Genomic DNA, 19956 nt, shown 5'->3' with positions numbered 1-19956 from the left:
CTGTTATATACAGTAGTATAGTCTGTATTTAGTTCAGGTTAAATCTGAACACCTACATATGTGTTTTTGTGCATGTAAACAAATAGTGTCTGTGTTTCCTTTTCATGTTTGCAGTCAGTACAGATCATGGGCAGGACACCATTGAAAGTGCGGGAGTCTTCTTGTTTAAAACATTCTACAACAAAGACCAGATCGGTCACGAGGAAACCAGGGCCATAAAACAGATGTTTGGACCTTTTCCGGCCTCTGCCGCGGAGGTGTCTTGTGCAGCTGTGGGTCGTTTAGTGGCCCAGATTGGAGAATCTCAAGTGGATGCTTTCATCCAAACACAGAGTTCTCTTAAGACGGTGAACCGTAGTTCTATCTTTGGACGGAACATTGCTTTCTCATTTGACACATATGTGCTGGATGCTCAGGATCCTCTGCCTTGGTCAGAGGAGACTGATACGGAGCAGGACTTGGACTTTCACAGCTTCCTCAATAATCATGTTGGTGAGCGGAAGGCTGGGAGTGACAGAGATGATGCTTACTCAGCAGAAGAACTGGAGCGGAGAAACGCAGACAGCTCCATCCTGAGACAAGAGGTGGAGAAATACCTGGACGAGGGAAATATGGTGTCGTCCAGTGCTGAAGAGCTCTCCACCTCTCTTTTTGAGATGCTTGCCTCCACAAGGAGTGATGACGAACTACAAAATGAGGTGAGAAATGTTTGTAAATAAATCTATAAATGTATTTATAAAAATTCATATCTGTATCTTTCAAGAAAACTACTGTCATGGTGGAAAAAAAAACAGTTTGAAATCTTGCTGAGCAAATTGGTTGGAGTTAGTTACTGTCGATATGTTGTCACTCACATAGTGCATAAGGTTTTAAGCAGGCTATAAATGCACACACACACACACACACACACACATATATATATATAAAGGCCAATAAATCAGCCTTGATGATACAACTAACTTTTGGCTTTGGTGTTAACACTGACTTTCATTTCTTTTCTTTTTATTTTATTTCATATCCCTTTATTTCTTAGAAGTTAAACGATATTCATCCCGGGGTGCATAGTTTATTATCATGCATTTTTTGTAAACAATATGGAATGAGGCAATATCATTTATATCGATACACAGTGATTCGATACAAGCACATCTGAAAAATAGTAGCAGACACATAGTTATTTGTAGTTGATTTTTCTGTATTATCTGTCTGATTTTAAAACACACACACACACACACACACACACACACACACTGTATATTTATATAAAATAAAAACAAACACACACACACACACACACACACACACACACACACACTGTATATTTATATATAATATAAACTTGGCTTACCTTGTCTTTGTCTGGTTCAGTGCAGTGACTGAACATCAGCATAAATGATAAATTCTGTCAAAGATCAGAGAACTGATAAAAATCTGTTCAAAAAGGAAAATGTGTCATGTTCCATTGTAACCTCGTGCCTCAGCATTAAAAGTTCATATTTGCAACTAATTATAACATGCACAAATGACTTTTTGTGACCCTAGAGTGTTGTCCACTGTGAATAAACCCACTTGTAGATCTGTTTAGCAAACTGAATATCGCTCAGTCATACTGCGTTCATTGAGTCCCGCAGGAATCTGAAGGCCTTTCTGGTAAGCAGTGTTCTGGTATGATATGCATGCACAAATCCTCAAGGTAGACAGATACACACATTCTTTTATTATGTTTTTTGTTAAAAAAAAATGTGTTTACTGCTACAAAACATTGATAATAATAAGAAAAGTGTCTGGAGCTGCAGATCATCATATCAGAATGATTTCTGAAGGCTCATGTGGCACTGAAGACTGGAGTAATGCTGCTGAAAATTCAGCTTTACATCACAGGAATAAATTACGTTAAAATATATTCTAATAGAAAACTGTTATTATAAATTGTAGAAGATTTTACAATATTACTGCTTTTAATGTATTTTTTTTTGATCAAATAAATTAAGTCTTGGTGAGTATAAGACACTTACTTCAAAAACATTAAACTTTTTAATTATTCTATACTTTTGACCACCAGTGTGTGTTACATGGTGAACACAAGAATCTTTTTTTTCCAAAAATATAAAAAGAAAACCTTAATGACTTTTTCATTCGTAATAAAGTGGTTAGCTGCTTGTGATTATTATTATTATTATTATTATTTTATTATTATTATTATTATTATTATTATTATTATTATTATTATTATTTATTTATTTTTGTGTGTGTGTGTGTGTGTGTGTGAACATTAACACCAATTAGTTACTACAAATAACACAAAAAAAAAACAAAAAAAAATAATGAAAAAAAAATAAATTAAAAAAACAAAAACAAAAGAAAATTATTCCACCATAAAAAGTTATGGTGTTGTCCTTTGACAGCTCTAAAATTTATAGAAAAAGATTGTGAAATTGTATTTGTTAGATGATAACTGACCAAACTAAGCAGGTGCCAACATGGACAGGTTGCATGACAAGTCCTTATCCTCCCCCCAAAAAACTGTGTAGGTTACAATTATAAAACACTATGACCCGGACTGCATTAAGGTTCTATTGGAACAAGCACTCTAGGTGGTCTGTGTCCACTACAGTGTGTTTTGTTGAACGAAAACATTAAAAAAAATTAAAAATAGAAAAATCAAGAAATCTATGGAAACTACAGAATGTTTTTGGTGAATTATGTCACTGTTATTATTCTGTGGCAGGAAGTGTGACATTATATTTACAGTAATGCCTTCATAGTCCCTTTGTAAGTGGTATTGCAAAAACGTAGGCTCAGAATGCAGGTCGTGTGCTGTTTTTGATGTGTAATCTTCGATGATAGCGGTGGTCCCCTGTGCCAACATTGAGCACTGTAGTACCTGAGTTCCATCCTGTTCTAATGTTCTTCACGTAGTTGACACTTGGAGGCCAGCTATCCCACTGACACATTTAGATGTGGGATGGCCTTTGTGTGTCCGTCTCTCCACTATTCTCTGCACGTGTTACTCCAAAGTCAACAACAGGAAAGTTAAGAGGCTGACCATTCACTACCATTAAACCTGACAGTGACAGTGTGAAGAGCAGCTTTTAATATTTCACGTGTACTTCATAAATCACAACATTTATGAAAGCAAATGTTTAGAGCAATGAAAAGTAGGGGAGATTAGACGATAAAGTTAATTTAAAGGTGTTTTAGAACTGCTTTTCCTGGAGAAAACCATAGATTGATGGAACGCTTAAAAATATAGCAGCTAAAAAACATATTTGGATACCTGGTTATTTTGATTTTACAGGTAGATTTTAGATTCACATTTAAAATCTGTACTCTAAATGATATACAGGTTTGCTTGACAGATATCGTCTCTATAGTCAAATTAGAGTAATATAAATAAGACTTAACAGTTAGGGGAAAGAAAATTCATGTCACTCTACAAAAACCTTAATGAGTGCAAAAATAGGCTTAATTTTAGTGTGACCTATGACCTTGACATTTCTCAAGTTTTTGTGAAAATCACCCATTTATGAACAAATAACACTGAGCAAAATAACAATATAGGCTAAACGCATTTAAATAAAAAAAGTTTAGCTTTTAGTCCTGTCTTCTTTTTGGGTCCTGCTGCCGCTATGGAATTTAAATGTACAGTGTGTGCATGCATTTCTAGGATGTATTTTACTGTACATCATAGTACATGAAGGATCAAAATGTGCAGCTTTGTGAACTTTCCTTAGAGATGGATGAAAATTTGCATGCACTAGGGGTGGATAGTTTTGATGCAAAATGTTTTTCTCTTTGATTTATTTTACTGATATGTTTCAATTGGTCATGTAGGGAAAGGAAAAACTGCACTAGCAAAAATCTGCATTATCCCTAAAAACTGCTCTTAGAGAGGCAATTGAAGAAGTCCAGCATAATAATTCGATTGGACCACAATTTCCCCCAGTACTGTTCTCATTAATTTAATTAACATTGTCAGTGTCATTGTTTCATCATAAAGCATACAATTGCAGCTCATCATTTCAGTATCTGCCGTACTGCAGTTCCCCTGAGAGATGATTGCTCAACACTATATGTATTATTCTTTATGCAAAATTGATTTATGCATGAGACTAGACCGTTGCTTTTGTGGTGATTTTCAACTTATTAAGTTTCCTTGAGCACATCCTTCCTGCTGCCTTTAAGAGCTTTGCCTCTACTTGTCTGTAGCTTAGCTTTAGGTGCATTAAGATAATTACCTTCACAGTATTTTTACAGTACTAAAGATATTATTTGATTGACTTGATTTGATTTGCATGTTAATTATATATATTTTTTTGTTGTTAGTATCAGTATAGCTTTAGTACATCCCTTATAACACTACAATTGTTCCATACGCATATGCTCACAATAGCTACACATTAAAATAATACAAAACCCATAATAACACCCAAACAAGTAACTCTCAGAATGTTTTTTTTTTTTGCACAGTGCAGTACTTATGATTAGTGACGTGTTATAAAGTCCCATCGCTTCTGCATTTCACAGTAAATTATAAGTACAGTCATACTGAACTTTAATGATTCAGCAGTGTACACTGGATCCACTCAGGTCTTCTTTCCTTCTCAGATGACTCACTTGGAGAACAATGGCCACTGATTTGCCAAAATGTGTGAAGTTCTTTCAAATCTTTCAAATTCTAAGTTTTGTTTTAAGCACTTTGTATCACTTAGGTTTGACACAGTTTGTATTGATTGTTGTAGTTTTGTCATATTGCAGTACTGAATGTGTTCTGGTTGCTCTTTTGTGTAAACTTCTCACACATCTGCACACATCCTTTGTATCTAATCTCATATTTTTCACATTCATCTCTCTCTCTCTCTCTCTCTCTCTCTCTCTCTCTCTCTCTCATTGTCAGCTGTTTGAGTTTCTAGGTCCTCAGGGGTTTGAGATGATCTCCAAACTCCTTCAGAGAAGGTCAGATATTGTGGACTCCCTGGTGTCCGTCCCGTTGGATAGCAGACCTCACTTCACTTCAGGTGAGCTCAGTAGCAACTTCTCAGGACTTCACAGCATAAACATGGCACATATCTCCTCTTGTAACACAACACAAAAAAAAACTCATCAATTTATTTCATTGATATAGAATAATTGAAATGTCATCAAATTACACAAATGGAAATGTAGGAACACAGCACAAAGTAAAGCTCCCACATTTATATTATAGATAAATTGATTTCAGTATATAAACTTTTTCAAGACGGGCCTACCATGATCAAATGGTGCTTTTTGTGTGTAACTGTCAAGTTCAAGCTGAAAAATTACATTACCTGTAATCTAGAAGATATGTACCTTAAATCCACTTAAACTAGAAAAGCCATTGTTACCCGTTACTGTCCCATCCAGACATGCTTTATGGAATCCATAGTTCTTTTTCCATGTATGTTGTTATGTACCTTTTTCTAAATTTCAAGTTCTTTATTCTTTGAAATTATGTTCATATTGTTGTGATTCATCTGGGAGGATTTTGGAATACTTTCTGAAGACTTTTTTTTGTTCAAGAGAGATTCTTGAGTAGATGTAACTTGTTTTAAGGAGGCTTAGATTCTTGTAACAAATCAAATGGCTTGCTTTTATGGATTTTTTTAACAGAAAAAAAAAAAAAAGTCTAAGAAAGTTATTGGAGAAAATACTTCCGGAACCAAGGATGAGGAAAAAGTGGGTGGTCAGGTGGTCCAGTCTTAATGCAGTGGGCAGTTTAATCCACAGTTTTAAGCCATTCTCTTCTAGCTAATGCTAATCTCAGAGACCCGTGTGATCTTTGACTTTGAGCCTTTTTGCATGAAAAAGAAGTTCAGAATTTAAAAATAAAGAAAGACCATCTGAAAGAGTGAGTAGAAGGGAGATGGAGAGAGAAATGAGGCCACTGACCCTTTAACCTCCATAAATCTTTACAACCGCCCATTTCTCAAAACACTGTAAGTGTGTTAGTCTTTAAACGTTCTCTATTAACCTTCATTTCCTGAAGATCAGCTGTTTGTCTGAACTCTGGACTTTTTATGACATAAAATTTAAGAAAAGTCACCCAGATGGATTTTTCTTTATGCACACACGTGCTCCTAAATACATTTTACAGTTCGCACACATCTGTGTTAGTCGCAAATGTGACTGAAGTGCCCGCTCTGTCTGGCCCTGTTTGTCTGTGAGATATCCACCACGTCTCTGCAGCGCATGAGGGGATGTCAGCGGGAGTAACAGCACACAGAACGAGCAGATCTGAAATGTGTAGGGCGAGGGGAGATTTTCCATTAGTCAGTCGATTCCGGATGGTTTCAAGAGGATAAAAATTATAAAAGCAAACATGTTTCTCCAAATATACTTGGGCAGCCGTTAATATAGCTGTTAATATAATGTGTGGGAAGCACTGCATTTTCTTAGAACATCACAAGGCTGTTTAGTTTAAAATACAATATTTTTTTTTTCGCACATTCTTGGTCTGTCACCTCTGTTTTTTTTTTGTTTTTTTTTCCTGTGAGGATGTGTGGTCATTTGCTTCTGTGCTCTACATCAGCACTTGAACATGGTGACAGCTTTAGTGTCCTGAGGTTTAAAGACATTAATGATTGGACAAGAAGCGCACATAACAAGCATGCAGCCTTTTTAAAAGCTGTTTGTCTGTGGTGATGTCATCAAGTAAATAATGCTAAAAAACACAGCACGAGGTCTTCCACCGCAAGTATCACATAAACCCATCTATAGCCAGCTACAAAAATAAACTGTCGCTTTCATAAGCACTGCGAAGTGTGAGAAGCCCACAGATAATAAACTGTGCTGCAATAAAGTTAAAAAAAAAAATATATATCAAGGCTAGATCAGTGTAAAGTGTCTTTAAGAGGGTTTCTGTCTTTCTACACTCACTGTGAGAATAAGTGGCTGAATATATGTGCAGCTCTATTGCGGGACTGTAATTTCTAAGCTATATGTCATTTCAGTTAGCACTCTCTTCCTGTGAGCACTTTGACATTAATGAGGAACTGAGCTGCTCTTGAAAGACTTAATCCATTAAACTTCCACTTTTTAGTGAAATGACCCTTTTGTGTAAGTGTTCATAAAATTAGTACAATTACCAGTGGTTACCTCACTGTAAAAGCTCTGGAAGTGAGTAAAGTATTCACAGTGCTGTATAGTTAAAGTTTATATATATATATATATATATATATATATATATATATATATATATATATATATATATATATATAAGTAAAAATCAGCGTTGGTGAGTCAATGTAAAAATTAAAAAACGCAAAGAACCAAAAACAAACAAAAAAAACCTTTATTAATTAAAACAAACAAATTAAGTCAAAACAACGTAAAAATTTGTAAGTGAAAACAACAGCCAGTTTTCTGACATAAGTGAATAAAATAATATTTCCCGAAGATAAAATCATCAAGATTAGCTGTTCTGTCATAAGCGACAAGAGCGAATCACATAATAAGATACAAACAGACTGAAAAGGTCAGAGCAGTGATGGCCTGCTTGTCCCTAGACACGGTTCTAATAACTTTTACCTGAAATGATTTTGCTGCTTCATTTCGGAAGATTAACTTTTCCCTCCTTTTTTCTTCATAACCCAAGAATGCGGCGAAACATACCTGGGGTTACGCCTCCTAAACGGTGCAGTGAAGTATAGTTTGAAAGGCTGCGCGATCGGCTGTGCGCATATGCTGAGCAACTTCAGACAGCTCACCAGTAGTGCTTCAATGCATGAAACACACATGCGCACTTTTGGCACAGTCTTAAATGATTTAAAAAGTCTTAAATGACCTTAAAGAGTTGGGAGAAAATTGGATATGTGTCAGATCCGCATCAGGTTTTAAAGAGACAGCGCTGATTTTAATTACCTGCTGAAGTCTTTCATTCATTTAAATAAAACAAAAAAAAAAAAAAAAAAATGGGAAATCCTTGGATTGTTCTAGTTGCTGATTAAATTTTTTTAGCTTGAATAAAGATTAATATGTATAGTTTATGCATTTAAAATCGCTTAAATTAAAAGTTACTATTTCAGAGCCTGTTAAATGTAAAAAATAATGGCTTTCAATTATACTGTAATGTTGAATGGCTATAATTAATAGGTAAAATTGAGGGAAAATGCACCAGCAGGACAAATTAAAAACAGTGTTTAGTTATTGAAGTAGTAATAACTGCCTGTTTTTGCAAAAAGAGTTTCATGGCCGGAAAAAAAAAAAAAAAGTTTTGGCTGGTAAATTTTATCAAGTCACCGGCCATTGGCAGGTGTGGCAAAAAGTTAGTTTTTGTGCTCTCATTCAGCCCGTCTGCTGTATTTGTCTCGTTCAAATGTTTTATGTAGCATAATTTCAGATTTCAAAATTATACAATCTTATTTAGATTAAAAACTGCTCATGCAGCTTGTTAACAGAATCTTTGTTTGGATCGTGATTAAAATACAGTGGTTGCCTCTAACTGAATGAAAGAGCACAGGCAAAGCCTTAGTTTGTTTATATGAAGAGATGTCTTTTATTTATGCTGGTTATTTATTTGATTTGGGGTTTGTTTTAAAATTTCATACTTCAATTTCACAAAGAAATGTTCAGCATTTTGTCCAAGCAATAATAAAAGGACATCTTTTCATTTATAATTTCTCAAAAAAAATAAATAAAAAAAAAATCTAAACATTAAATCAGTATTGTGAATCGTATTGAATCGTGAGTTGAGTGATTTGTCACATCCCTATTTTACAAATGTTTATTTTTTTGGCTACAATGTAAATTTTTTTATATTCATTTTCAAATTATATAATTTAGTAGGGATGCACAATATTGGATTTTTGCCGATATCCGATATGCCGATATTTTTAAACTCCTTTTGGCTGATATTTCATTTTGTTTGGAAAAACACCAAGTTTCTCCTGTGCAGAGATTATAAACAAATATATATATATATATATATATATATATATATATATATATATATATATATATATATATATATATATATATATATATATATTTATTTATATATTTATTTATATATTTTAGTTTTGAACAAGAACTTACTTGTTAGAAGTAAATAAACATGATTAAAGTTATTTTGATAAAGAGAGTGCACTGAAAGCTTACTGAAAGAAAAAAACTGATAAAATCAATCACTTTTATTTTTTCAGACAGATGAAGTTGTAATTTTAACATTTTATTTGTAGATTTAACATTTGTAGATGCTGTAAAACAAAAGAGCTGTAAAAATTCAAAAAATCTTTTAGAGCTCCTCGTATTTTAATTTTTGTAATCCCTTTGTTAACATGAAACAACAACAACAACAAAAAAAATACTGTATACTGTTGTTGTTCTCTCGTTGGTCTGATTGCTTCTATTGTTCTCATTTGTAAGTCGCTTTGGATAAAAGCATTTGCTAAACCATTGTGTAAATGTAAATTTGAAAAATACATTACACATTAATTAATAAATCTGTATATATATATATATATATATATATATATATATATATATATATATATATATATATATATATATATATATATATATATATATATATATATAAAATTTAATTCATGTAAACTATAGCTTCTAATCTTTAAAACAAAATCGTGATTTTATGACATTACTGCTTTATTCAGAAACAAAAGTATCTTAAGTTATTTGTGGATGTTACTTGTCATTCTATTACAAGTAAGCTAACAGCACCCCCTAAGTAAATAAAACGCCTTACCGGACGGGAATTAAGTTCAAAGGTGTCAGTAATGATAGAAGCGTTAAAAATATAGTGTGTAACTCAAAAATCATCGACAGCTGTGTGGCTGTACCAGCTCCCCCTAACTTGAGCGAGTGAGTTGCATGAAAGGTTGAGAGGAGAGGATATTCAGTGGCCGTGTCCGTAGGGGCTGAGGGGGTGCAGACGTGACCGTGTCCCCAATACAGCACTGAAGAAAAGCCCACAGCCGCCTTTGAGATGGAAATGTTTAGGAGGTAGCGAGGGTGTCCAAGGCAGAATGAATTATTCAAAAGAACCTTTTGAGTCTTCACGGTCAATATCTGTGACTGAAAGGAGAGACAAGCCCAGAACTGCGGTTCTCAGAATAGGATTGTTAGATCTGAAAGTATGAGCTGGTTTGTTTGTAATAGGCATTTCTGTCTGAACCGAGAGATGTGAACTAGGTTACAACCAGTTTGGCATAAGAATGTGTGCGAGTATCAGGCTTTGTGTTACACTGATAGCACAGTCGAGTTCACACACAATATCATGAATGCATGTTTCATGCTCCTCCTTGTATCCATGAAAACATGAGTGGCCTGTTATAGATTTTTTATCAAGAAAAGCAGGAAAGATAACTTCTTTCTTGGTATCAAGTTCTAGGTTCTAGGTATCAGGTTCTAGGTTCTAGTTTTTTTGAGTCAATTGAATAGTTCAAGAGGCTATATATTACACAATTGTTGCACTTTTTTTTTCCTTTCAAGGGTCAGTACAACTAAAAAATTAAAAGTTTTGTCATTTACTAACCCTTATATTATTCTAAACCCATGGGATTTTTGTTCATCTTTAAAATAAAGATATTTTCCCTCATCTTTCATTTCATAATTTTTGTTCATCAATGGAATATATATATATATATATATATATATATATATATATATAGATATATATATAATATATATATATATATATATATATATATATGTATGTTTCAAATTTTATCATTAGGTCTTTCGACACGTAAATGTTTTACCAAATAAAAAGGACAGCACTTTTAGAGTTCATCCTACTATTTGATGTGAGCACAAGTATTGGAACAGTTGAATTTAAGGCAGATGTAAAAGATTAAAAGCTAATATTTAGTTGCAGATCCCTTGCATGCAATCAGAGCAGTGAGTCTGCAACCCATAGACATCACCAGACTCTTGGTCTTATGCTTTAAAGTGCTTTTCCCCAGCCTTTAATGCAGCCAATTCCAACTGTTGCTTGTTTTGGGAAGTTTCTGTCTTTAGTCTCCTCTTCAGCTGGTGAAATTAATGTTCAATCGGATTTAAATATGGAGATTGATTTGGGCAATCTAAGACTTTACATTTCTTTGCCCTGATAAAGTCCTTGACTGAACTGGCAGAGTGTTTTGGGTCATTGTCCTGATCCAATATGAAGTGCTTTCTGATGAGTTTGGTGGCATTTTCTTGAATATTGGTAGCCAAGATGATTTTGTACCCTTTCAAATTCATGCTGCTATTGCCATCATACATTGTCATCATTAAAATGAAGAGGTCCTGTTCTAGAGACAGCCATGCATGCCCATGCCATGACACCACCTCCATCAAGCTTTACAGATGAGGTTATATGCTTAGGATGATTTGCAGTTCCCTTTTTTCCCCACACTTTTGCTTTCCAATCACTTAGACACAGGTAAATCTTTGTCTCATCGGTCCACCAACTCAGTTCCAAAACTCTACTGGCTGACATTTGTGAAGAATCTTGCCATTCTGTTTTTGGTGCTGATCAGAGGTTTGCATCTTGCTGTAGCTTCTGTAATTCTGTGTCAGATTCTCCTGCGGACTGTAGATTGACAGAGCATCACCACAGCTTTCTGGAGGTTGTTGGTGATTTTACAGACATGTATTTTAGGGTTTATTTTCACAGCTTTTATGATTTGTCTGAAAACTACTGTTGTTTTTCTCAGACGAACAGGTCGTCGTTGGTTGCTGATGTCGGTGGTAGTTTCCAAACTCTTGATTTCTCCATGCCCTTTGTTTTACCTATAGTTCTAATTGACTTCCTCTTTTCTTTTAGTATCGAAACTGCTTGCTTTTCTTTCAGAGTCAGCCTCCTCGTCTTCATCCTGGTTTGTGTGTGTCATCATAGAATGCAAGACTTAGAATGCAGAAGCAATGGATATAACTGATAAGACACATTCCCTGCTTTTAATGTCTGAATAATTAATGCAACAGGACACAGCTGAACACTTAGAAAGAGCTGTGAGGCAACTGTTCCAATACTTATGCTCACATCAGATATGAGATGAAACTCTAAAAATGCTGATCTTCTTAGCTGGTAAAACATCTTTGTGTTGAATCACCCAATAATAAAATGTGACATTCTGTAGTTTTGTCTCATATTCATCTTTTAATCATATTTACAGATTTCTTGACTCCACAGTAAACAGAACAATTTTGTCTTTACTGTTCCAATACTTATGGAGGGCACTGTAATGTAATATACATACATACATACACACACATATATATATATATATATATATATATATATATATATATATATATATATATATATATATATATATATATATATATATATATATATATATATATATATATAATAAAAACTTTTATCAAAGTTGTCCTAAGAACGCATTTTGGTTTTAAGTTTTTGGACAACTTTGATAAAAGGTTTTGATCTGCATCAAATGTTTACTACTGTGTATGTACCTATGTATGTGTGTGTATATGTATATATGTATATAAATATATGTGTGTGTGTGTGTAAGGCTGGGCGATAATTCGGTAACGATAATTGTGGCAATATAATTTTCATCAAAAAAAGGATATGAAGAGTTTGATAAATGTTCGATATAATGTTTATGCAGCAAAAGCGGAACAAAACCGTACGACTGATTTGTACCACGCCACACGGACCATTTATCCGCTCGGATTAATGTTCATAACGGCCGCGTGGCATGAGTTCACTAAAGCAGATGCGTTTTACTCAGTCATGAGTTTCACTTTGAAACATTTACATTTAGTCATTTAGCAGACGCTTTTATCCAAAGCGACTTACAAATGAGGACAATGGAAGCAATCAAAATCAACAAAAGATCTATGATATACAAGTGCTATATCAAGTCTCAGTTAGCTTAAAGCAGTACACGTACAGTAGCAAGGGCTTTTAAATAATATAATAAATAATAAGAAAACTGATAGAATAGAAAAAGAATAGAGCAAGCTAGTTAGAGGTCTTTTTTGCTTTTGTTAATTGTATAATAAATGAAAAGAAAACAGATAGAATACAAAAAGATTAGAAAGCTAGATTTTTTAAGAATAGTGAGTGCTAAAGTTAGAGGGTCAAATAAAGATGGAAGAGATGTGTTTTTAGCCGATTCTTGAAGATGGGCAGGTCATTCCACCAGGAGGAAACATTTCATTTAAAAGTCTGTAAAAGTGACTTTGTGCTTCTTTGGGATGGCACAATCACTAGCAGAACACAAGCTTCTAGAGGGCACATAAGTCTGAAGTAATGAATTTAGGTAAAGGGGTGCAGAGCCAGTGGGGGTTTTGTAGGCAAACATCAATGCCTTGAATTTTATGTGAGTAGCTATTGGTAGCCAGTGCAAATTGATAAACAGAGGTGTGACGTGCATTCTTTTCGGCTCATTAAAAATTAATCTTGCTGCCGCATTCTGGATTAATTGTAAAGGTTTGATAGAGAGACGAGAGCATTGCAATAGTCCAGCCTGGACAGAACAAGAGCTTGAACAACGAGCTGTGCAGCATGATCCGAAAGAAAGGGCCTGATCTTCTTGATGTTGAATAAAGCAAATCTGCAGGACCGGAGAGTTTTAGCAATGTGGTCTTAAAAAAAAAGTCAGCTGATCATCAATCATAACTCCAAGGTTTCTGGCTGTTTTTGAAGGAGTTATGGTTGATGTACCTAACTGGATGGTGAAATTGTGATGAAACGATGGGTTTGCTGGAAGATTCACAAATACTACTTACATTTCACTGCTGGTCATATGCTCTCCATATAACCATGTATGTGACACATACAATCTTGAAATTAAATGAAATGAAATGAACCACAAGCAGTTCTGTCTTGGCAAGGTTGAGATGAAGATGATGGTCCTTCATCCAGCAAGAAATATCTGTTAGACAAGCTGAGATGCGAGCAGCTACCGTCGGATCATCAGGATGGAATGAGAGGTAGAGTTGAGTGTCATCAGCATAGCAATGGTATGAAAAGCCATGTTTCTGAATGACAGAACCTAATGATGCCATGTAGACAGAGAAGAGAAGTGGTCCAAGAACTGAGCCCTGAGGCACCTCAGTAGTTACTGTAGATGTTGCGACTTGGACACCTCACCTCTCCAAGATACTTTGAAGGACCTATCTGATAGGTAAGACTCAAACCACTGGAGTGCGGTCCCTGAGAAACATCAAGACACATAAAATCATGACACGGAACACAGTACTTTCTTCTCTGAAGTCAATATATCTATAATCACTAAAAGCTGCCTAAAAGCACTTCAGTTCGACATTCTGGTAATTAATGAAGCTGTCTTCACTGAACAATGAATCTCTTATTTACATCGTATCTACACTTTTAATGAGATGATTCGTGAGCTTGCATAACTCAGCACCAGACAAAAACTTCTAAATTAACTTAAACGCCCTCACTTTCAGAAAATCAACAGATATATCTGTGATTGGTTATATTGCTCAATGCTGCAAAACACTGTAAATATTTGATGCTCTCCATGGTTTGCCAAACATATTTTGCCAATATCAGATGGGGCCCCCGATCCCCTTGGGCCCTAAGCGACCGCTTACCTCGCTTATTGGTTAAGTTCGCCCCTATGTGTGTGTGTGTATATAACCAGTGCTCCCTGTTAATGATTTATCTAACGCCTCTGAGCTGGTAAACGTTTTGTTAGCACACAGTGAAGACCTGCTGTACATTCTATTTTTTTGTGCATCATTGTGAGCTGGTTTGAGGGTTGCTGTTGGTCTGAGTTTACCTCAACTAAGAACATGGTTGTAGCACCCATAGGCTTTGAGAAGTTGAACTTGCGGGTTTTAAAGCAGCTCAGCCCAGCTGCAGCAGCATATTAAGAAGATGAAAGCCAAACACAGTAGTTTAATGTTATTACTGACGTGAGTGAGAGAAGATCACAGCTAAAGACAGCCTTGCCTCTTGGTGATAAATTCTCATTCTTTTTATTTAATGGAAGACCAAAACAGAATTACTTGGTGAATTAAGGTCTTTCATTTTTTTATATCTATCTGACACAATTTTAAAGACTAAAAAGAACACACAAACAATGTGGAGCTTCGAAAGAGTACTTTGTTTCTAAGCTACTTCTTGGAGTGTTTCATGTTTAGAATAGCATACCATAGTTTTTTTTTTTCACACTTGCGTAGAATGTAAATTATCTGTATGCATTGGAAACCCAGATGATCTACTATTGTTGACAAAATGAGCAGCATATAACAGCTTAGAAACACTGTATTGCACAATACAATGTGCATGACTTAAGAAGGACCCAGAGGTTATTACAGCCTTATTTTGGACTCATTGTTAGGTTAGACTGCCAAATGTCTAAACTGTTTTACACAAAATGTAATCATGAATGCAAATAAGCCTGTGGCATTTGGTAGGGGTGAGCACTATACCAGTATGTACGTGACTACCGGGATTATGTTGTTCCATGATATGGATTTTGCTATACCGTGGATACCGTTATATATTCATTCATTCAAATTTTGCATTTATATAGTTTTGTTCAATTTGGTACGCTTTGCAAATTTGCGAAACATAAATGACAATAAAGAGTCGAGGGTGAAGGTTTTTGTCCTCTGTGTGCAACACCGTAATGGACAGGCATTAGTAATCAAACACACAGAGCATCGTAACAGACCAAATTAGTAGAGCACTAATTGCCTACTCCACTGGTTCCCAAACTGAGGGATCGTGTACAGTGTACACTCAGTTATCAGTTGTAGCAGTTGTGGTTGTATCAATAACAGACCACAAGATGGTGCGATTAAAGAATCAGAGTTGTATTGCTGGGAGCCATGTAAAAATATAAATCAACAATGCATGGTTCTGCTGTAAGCATGGAAGTTACAAGTTTTTGAAAGGACTTCCAGTGCCAGGAAAATGTAAAGCAGATCATGAATATACTTAAGATTCACAAATACCAAAATAACGTGTCTACACCAGACGTGAGCGGTGCGATTTGACAAAAGCAAATACAATCCATGACAGTAAACTGATGCTGCGTTCTATTTCTGAACTCCAGCGCTATGACACAAAGGACCATTTCAAATATTCATATGAGAATCATGAAAAAATTGTTTCCTCAAAAATATGAAGCAGCACAACTGTTTTCAGCATTAGGTATATTTATATGGATACTTTTTGCTTCCATCGGAATGAATTCATTCTGATTGACGAATACAAACATAGTGTTTACATGAACGCTAAATAAAGTGATCGGGATGATATGCGCGTTTATATGTCACAGGCTTCTGATTGGATTAAATTTTTTGAAATGCACACACTGCTTGGATATACAGTTTCCCGCTGTTTTCGCATACTGTTTTAAAAAGCACACGTGATATTTATCTACTTAGAGTCCTAATCAGGCGACGAACAGTACATGAACTGTTGTGCTGTGTTGCTTAGTTTAAAAAAAAAAGTAGTAAAAATGCCCCTTCCGCACCCAAAATCAGTAGTCTGTGGATGATAGTCTCAAACAAGGACTGGTGAGATATTGTGCTGCTCCACTTCACAGACGCTAAGTGAGAGGGGAGTTTTATAATGACGGGACACTCATTTATGACACTTTATTCACACGTCATACGTCATTACGCTAGTTCTACGTCACTGTTTACATGTGACTTTTTAATTCTGATTGTGCTTCTAGTCCTATTACGATCGGGTTAGTAGGTTCCATGTAAACACAGCTACTGATAATATTCCTAAATGTTTCTTGAGCAGCAAATCAAAATATTAGAATGATTTCTGAAGGATCATGTGACTTTTCTGGGCACTTTTTAAAATTAATTTAATTATTATTACTTTTATTTTTATTTTTAGTGTGAACACAGTTCACACTATTTATATTAAAACCGCATTGAATAGTGCATATGAATTGGGACCAACATTTATTTGCCAGCAAAATGCCAAAAATAAAAGCTCAATGGTTAAATGTTTGAAAATGAAGAAACTTAAGTATAAATAGTAGTATTATAATTTTAGTTGTATTATAAAATTATTTTATTAGATGCTGTAAATTTAATTTTACACTACAGTATATTGTTACAAATATTTCATATTTTGATTTAATAATAATCATTGTAAAAATAATTATTTCATATTCACGCTGAATGGGTCAAAACAGTAGGATGTGGCCTATGAACCCCCCCCCCCCCCCCACACACACACACACTTTATGGTTAAATAAATAGGTTTGAGTTGAATTAAACCCATGTGTGAACAACCAGTTTTCAAGTTTTCCCCAAATTGTTCAGCCATTAATAAATCATGGTTCACATACGAAAAGGCTTCAGAGTAAAAAGTCATTTTGCAGTTTTTTTTTCTTTAGTTCCACAATTTAAATGAAAAAATAATTAAATTAATTAATTCCACAATTAATTTCACACACACACACACACACACACACACACACACACACACACACACACACACACACACACAAAAAAAGTTCCACAATTTAAATTAATTAATTGTGGAATAATGCCTACACCTACTATTTAATTTTTCAAATAACAAGTTCAGTTAGTAAGCTGCTGTTTCATTCTGCACTTAGCCATGTTTTCTTTCAATCCAGTGTCTGTGTGGGACTGCAAAAAAAAAAGAAAAAAGAAAAAAAAAAATTTTTCTGTCCACTGATATATAACGGTATTGTAAAGCTATAATGGATTGTGCTTTGTGGTTAGTATTATGGAAATTAGTTAATTACATGTTGGATACCATGGATAAATAAACCAAATTGGCTGTGTAAATGTGATGCAGGTGTTTTCACTTAAGCTTCTTCACTGGTAATAGAAGAAGCAAGAGCTTGTGTCAGGTCTAGAGTCTGTTTGGAATTACTGTGTGTGTGTGTGTGTGTGTGTGTGTGTGTCTGTGTGTGTGTCATCTCATAATAACTTGGAAGTAGCAGCCTACCAGGTGTGCTTGAATATCTGCCTTGAATTCTTTTTGATTCATTAAAACAGACAATTCAAACAGTTCTCAATTCTATTGACAGCTTTGCTCCTGGGGTTAATATAGATACCTTAGTCAAATATCTTTTGTTTCAACATCAATGTGATGTTTCTATCATTTTAATCAGTAAGGTCACAGGATGATCAGTGACTTTTCAGAAGGTCTGAACAAGTCAACACAATGTGCCTTCAGTTGACAAATGCTCCATTTCTGTTTTTGGTATAATGCATCGAAAACATTATCCCATTTTGGGATATTATTTACCTTTATTCACTTAATATTTACTTTTATTTACTTTCATTTGTTTTGTTTTTTTTTGTTTTTTTTTTTATAAATACTTTTACACTTTTTTCCCCTTGACTCTTATTATGTATTTAAATAATTTGACTGTTAGTTTACAGACAATTCGAGATGTTTCTGGTCTTTTGCTTACTAGGTGATATCATCTTTTTGTTTCTAGGAATTTGTAGTTATAACAGTTCAAACACTCTGTAGTCAGTCTTACTGGTATTACCCGCTGTTCAGCCGTACACTGAATACATTACACACCCGCCGCGGTACCACCCACACGGTTCAGGTTCAGAGAAGGTGAACATGTTGTTTTGTTTTTTGGCAAAAAAAAAAAAACAATTTTAAAAAAATGATGCAAGCACTGTAGCTGACACCCAATTTAGTTTTTATTTTATTTTTTTATTTCTTTTTACCAGACGTTTTAAAATTATTATTATTATTATTTTTGATTCCACAGTGTTTGCTGAACTATATGTAATTCGTTGGTCGATATATACTACTGCATTTGGTGTAGGCTATATGTCATGATACCAAGATCGTCATTGCGAAAGTGAAAGCGTCCAAAGCCCCGCCCCCTGGTGTTACCAGTAATACTGGCTTTGTCGCAAGTTTATATACTGGTGTGAAAATTTACACACCATCACATTCCTAATGTAGCTACCAATCTTTTTCAGTTGAAAATTAAAGGGTTACTCCATCCCAAAATGAAAATTTTGTCATTATTCACTTACCCCCATATCGTTCCAAACTTGTAAAAGCTTTGTTTGTCTTCGGAACACAATTTAAGATATTGTGGATGAAAACCGGGAGGCTTGAGACTGAGCTGTACGCGGATGGCGTACACTCTTCTGTAGCAGCCACGCTGCGCCGATGCGCTGTTTGCTTTCAAACCAAAGCGTAAATACACATAAAAAACGTATCCTTGTGGCGCGGCTGATACAGAAAAGCATATGCCATCTGCGTACTGCTCAGATTTGCCAAAATGGCGCTACGCTGATTTGGAGAGACACAGAGGAGAGGAATTGTTGAATAAAGTTGTTATTTTTGTTTTCTTTGTGTACAAAAAGTATTCTTGTTGCTTCATAATGTTATGGTTGGAACACCTTTTGGCAGATGAACTATTCTGAAGATGCTTTTCATACTTTCCTGGACCTTGACAGTGTTACTTACTTGGCAGTCTATGGGACAGTCGCAAGCCTCCAGGTTTTCATCCAAAATATCTTAAATAGTGTTCCGAAGACAAACAAAGCTTTTACGGGTTTGGAACGACATGGGGGTAAGTGATTAATGACAAAATGTTCATTTTGGGATGGAGTATCCCTTTAAGAATTGTGAATTATGATCTTATGCATGGATTTTATTTTACTTTTTTTTTATGCTGTTTCCTTAAAGCTTATAGCTGATGTCCATATTAGCAATCCTCTGGTGTAGTAGTGTAATGACTTCAACATATGAAAGATGATAATAATAATAATAAAAAAAATACATTAAGTGTGCTTAGTATCTGCTAGCCTGGATAAGTTCACACCCAAACCTATCCTGTTATACTGATGTTTGTCTATGAATAAATTCTCTGGAACTCATTTGTTGAGGGAAACAGGAAGAAAAAGTTTGCCAAGTAGTAAACTTAACAAATTCAACTGGTCACATTTTTTGGAACAGTGTGAAGGCCATTGAACAAGATGGAGACACAAGACAATTCA

The 19956-nt window shown here is 34.9% G+C and overlaps 1 protein-coding gene across 1 annotated transcript in view; it reads left to right on the top strand.

Moving 5' to 3' along the window:
- The window catches only part of ascc3 (activating signal cointegrator 1 complex subunit 3), a 168847-nt gene that overhangs the window by 12919 nt on the left and 135972 nt on the right, over positions 1-19956 (top strand). The window contains exons 4-5 of the mRNA XM_042755765.1: positions 115-698; positions 4898-5018. Coding sequence (XP_042611699.1) covers positions 115-698; positions 4898-5018 — 705 coding nt within the window. The remainder of the gene's footprint in view (positions 1-114; positions 699-4897; positions 5019-19956) is intronic.

Source organism: Cyprinus carpio, unplaced genomic scaffold (genome assembly GCF_018340385.1).
Source record: "Cyprinus carpio isolate SPL01 unplaced genomic scaffold, ASM1834038v1 S000006746, whole genome shotgun sequence".
NCBI classification, from domain to species: Eukaryota; Metazoa; Chordata; class Actinopteri; order Cypriniformes; family Cyprinidae; genus Cyprinus; species Cyprinus carpio.
Note: the sequence above shows the minus strand (reverse complement) of the source record. Positions and strands in the feature narration are given on the sequence as shown.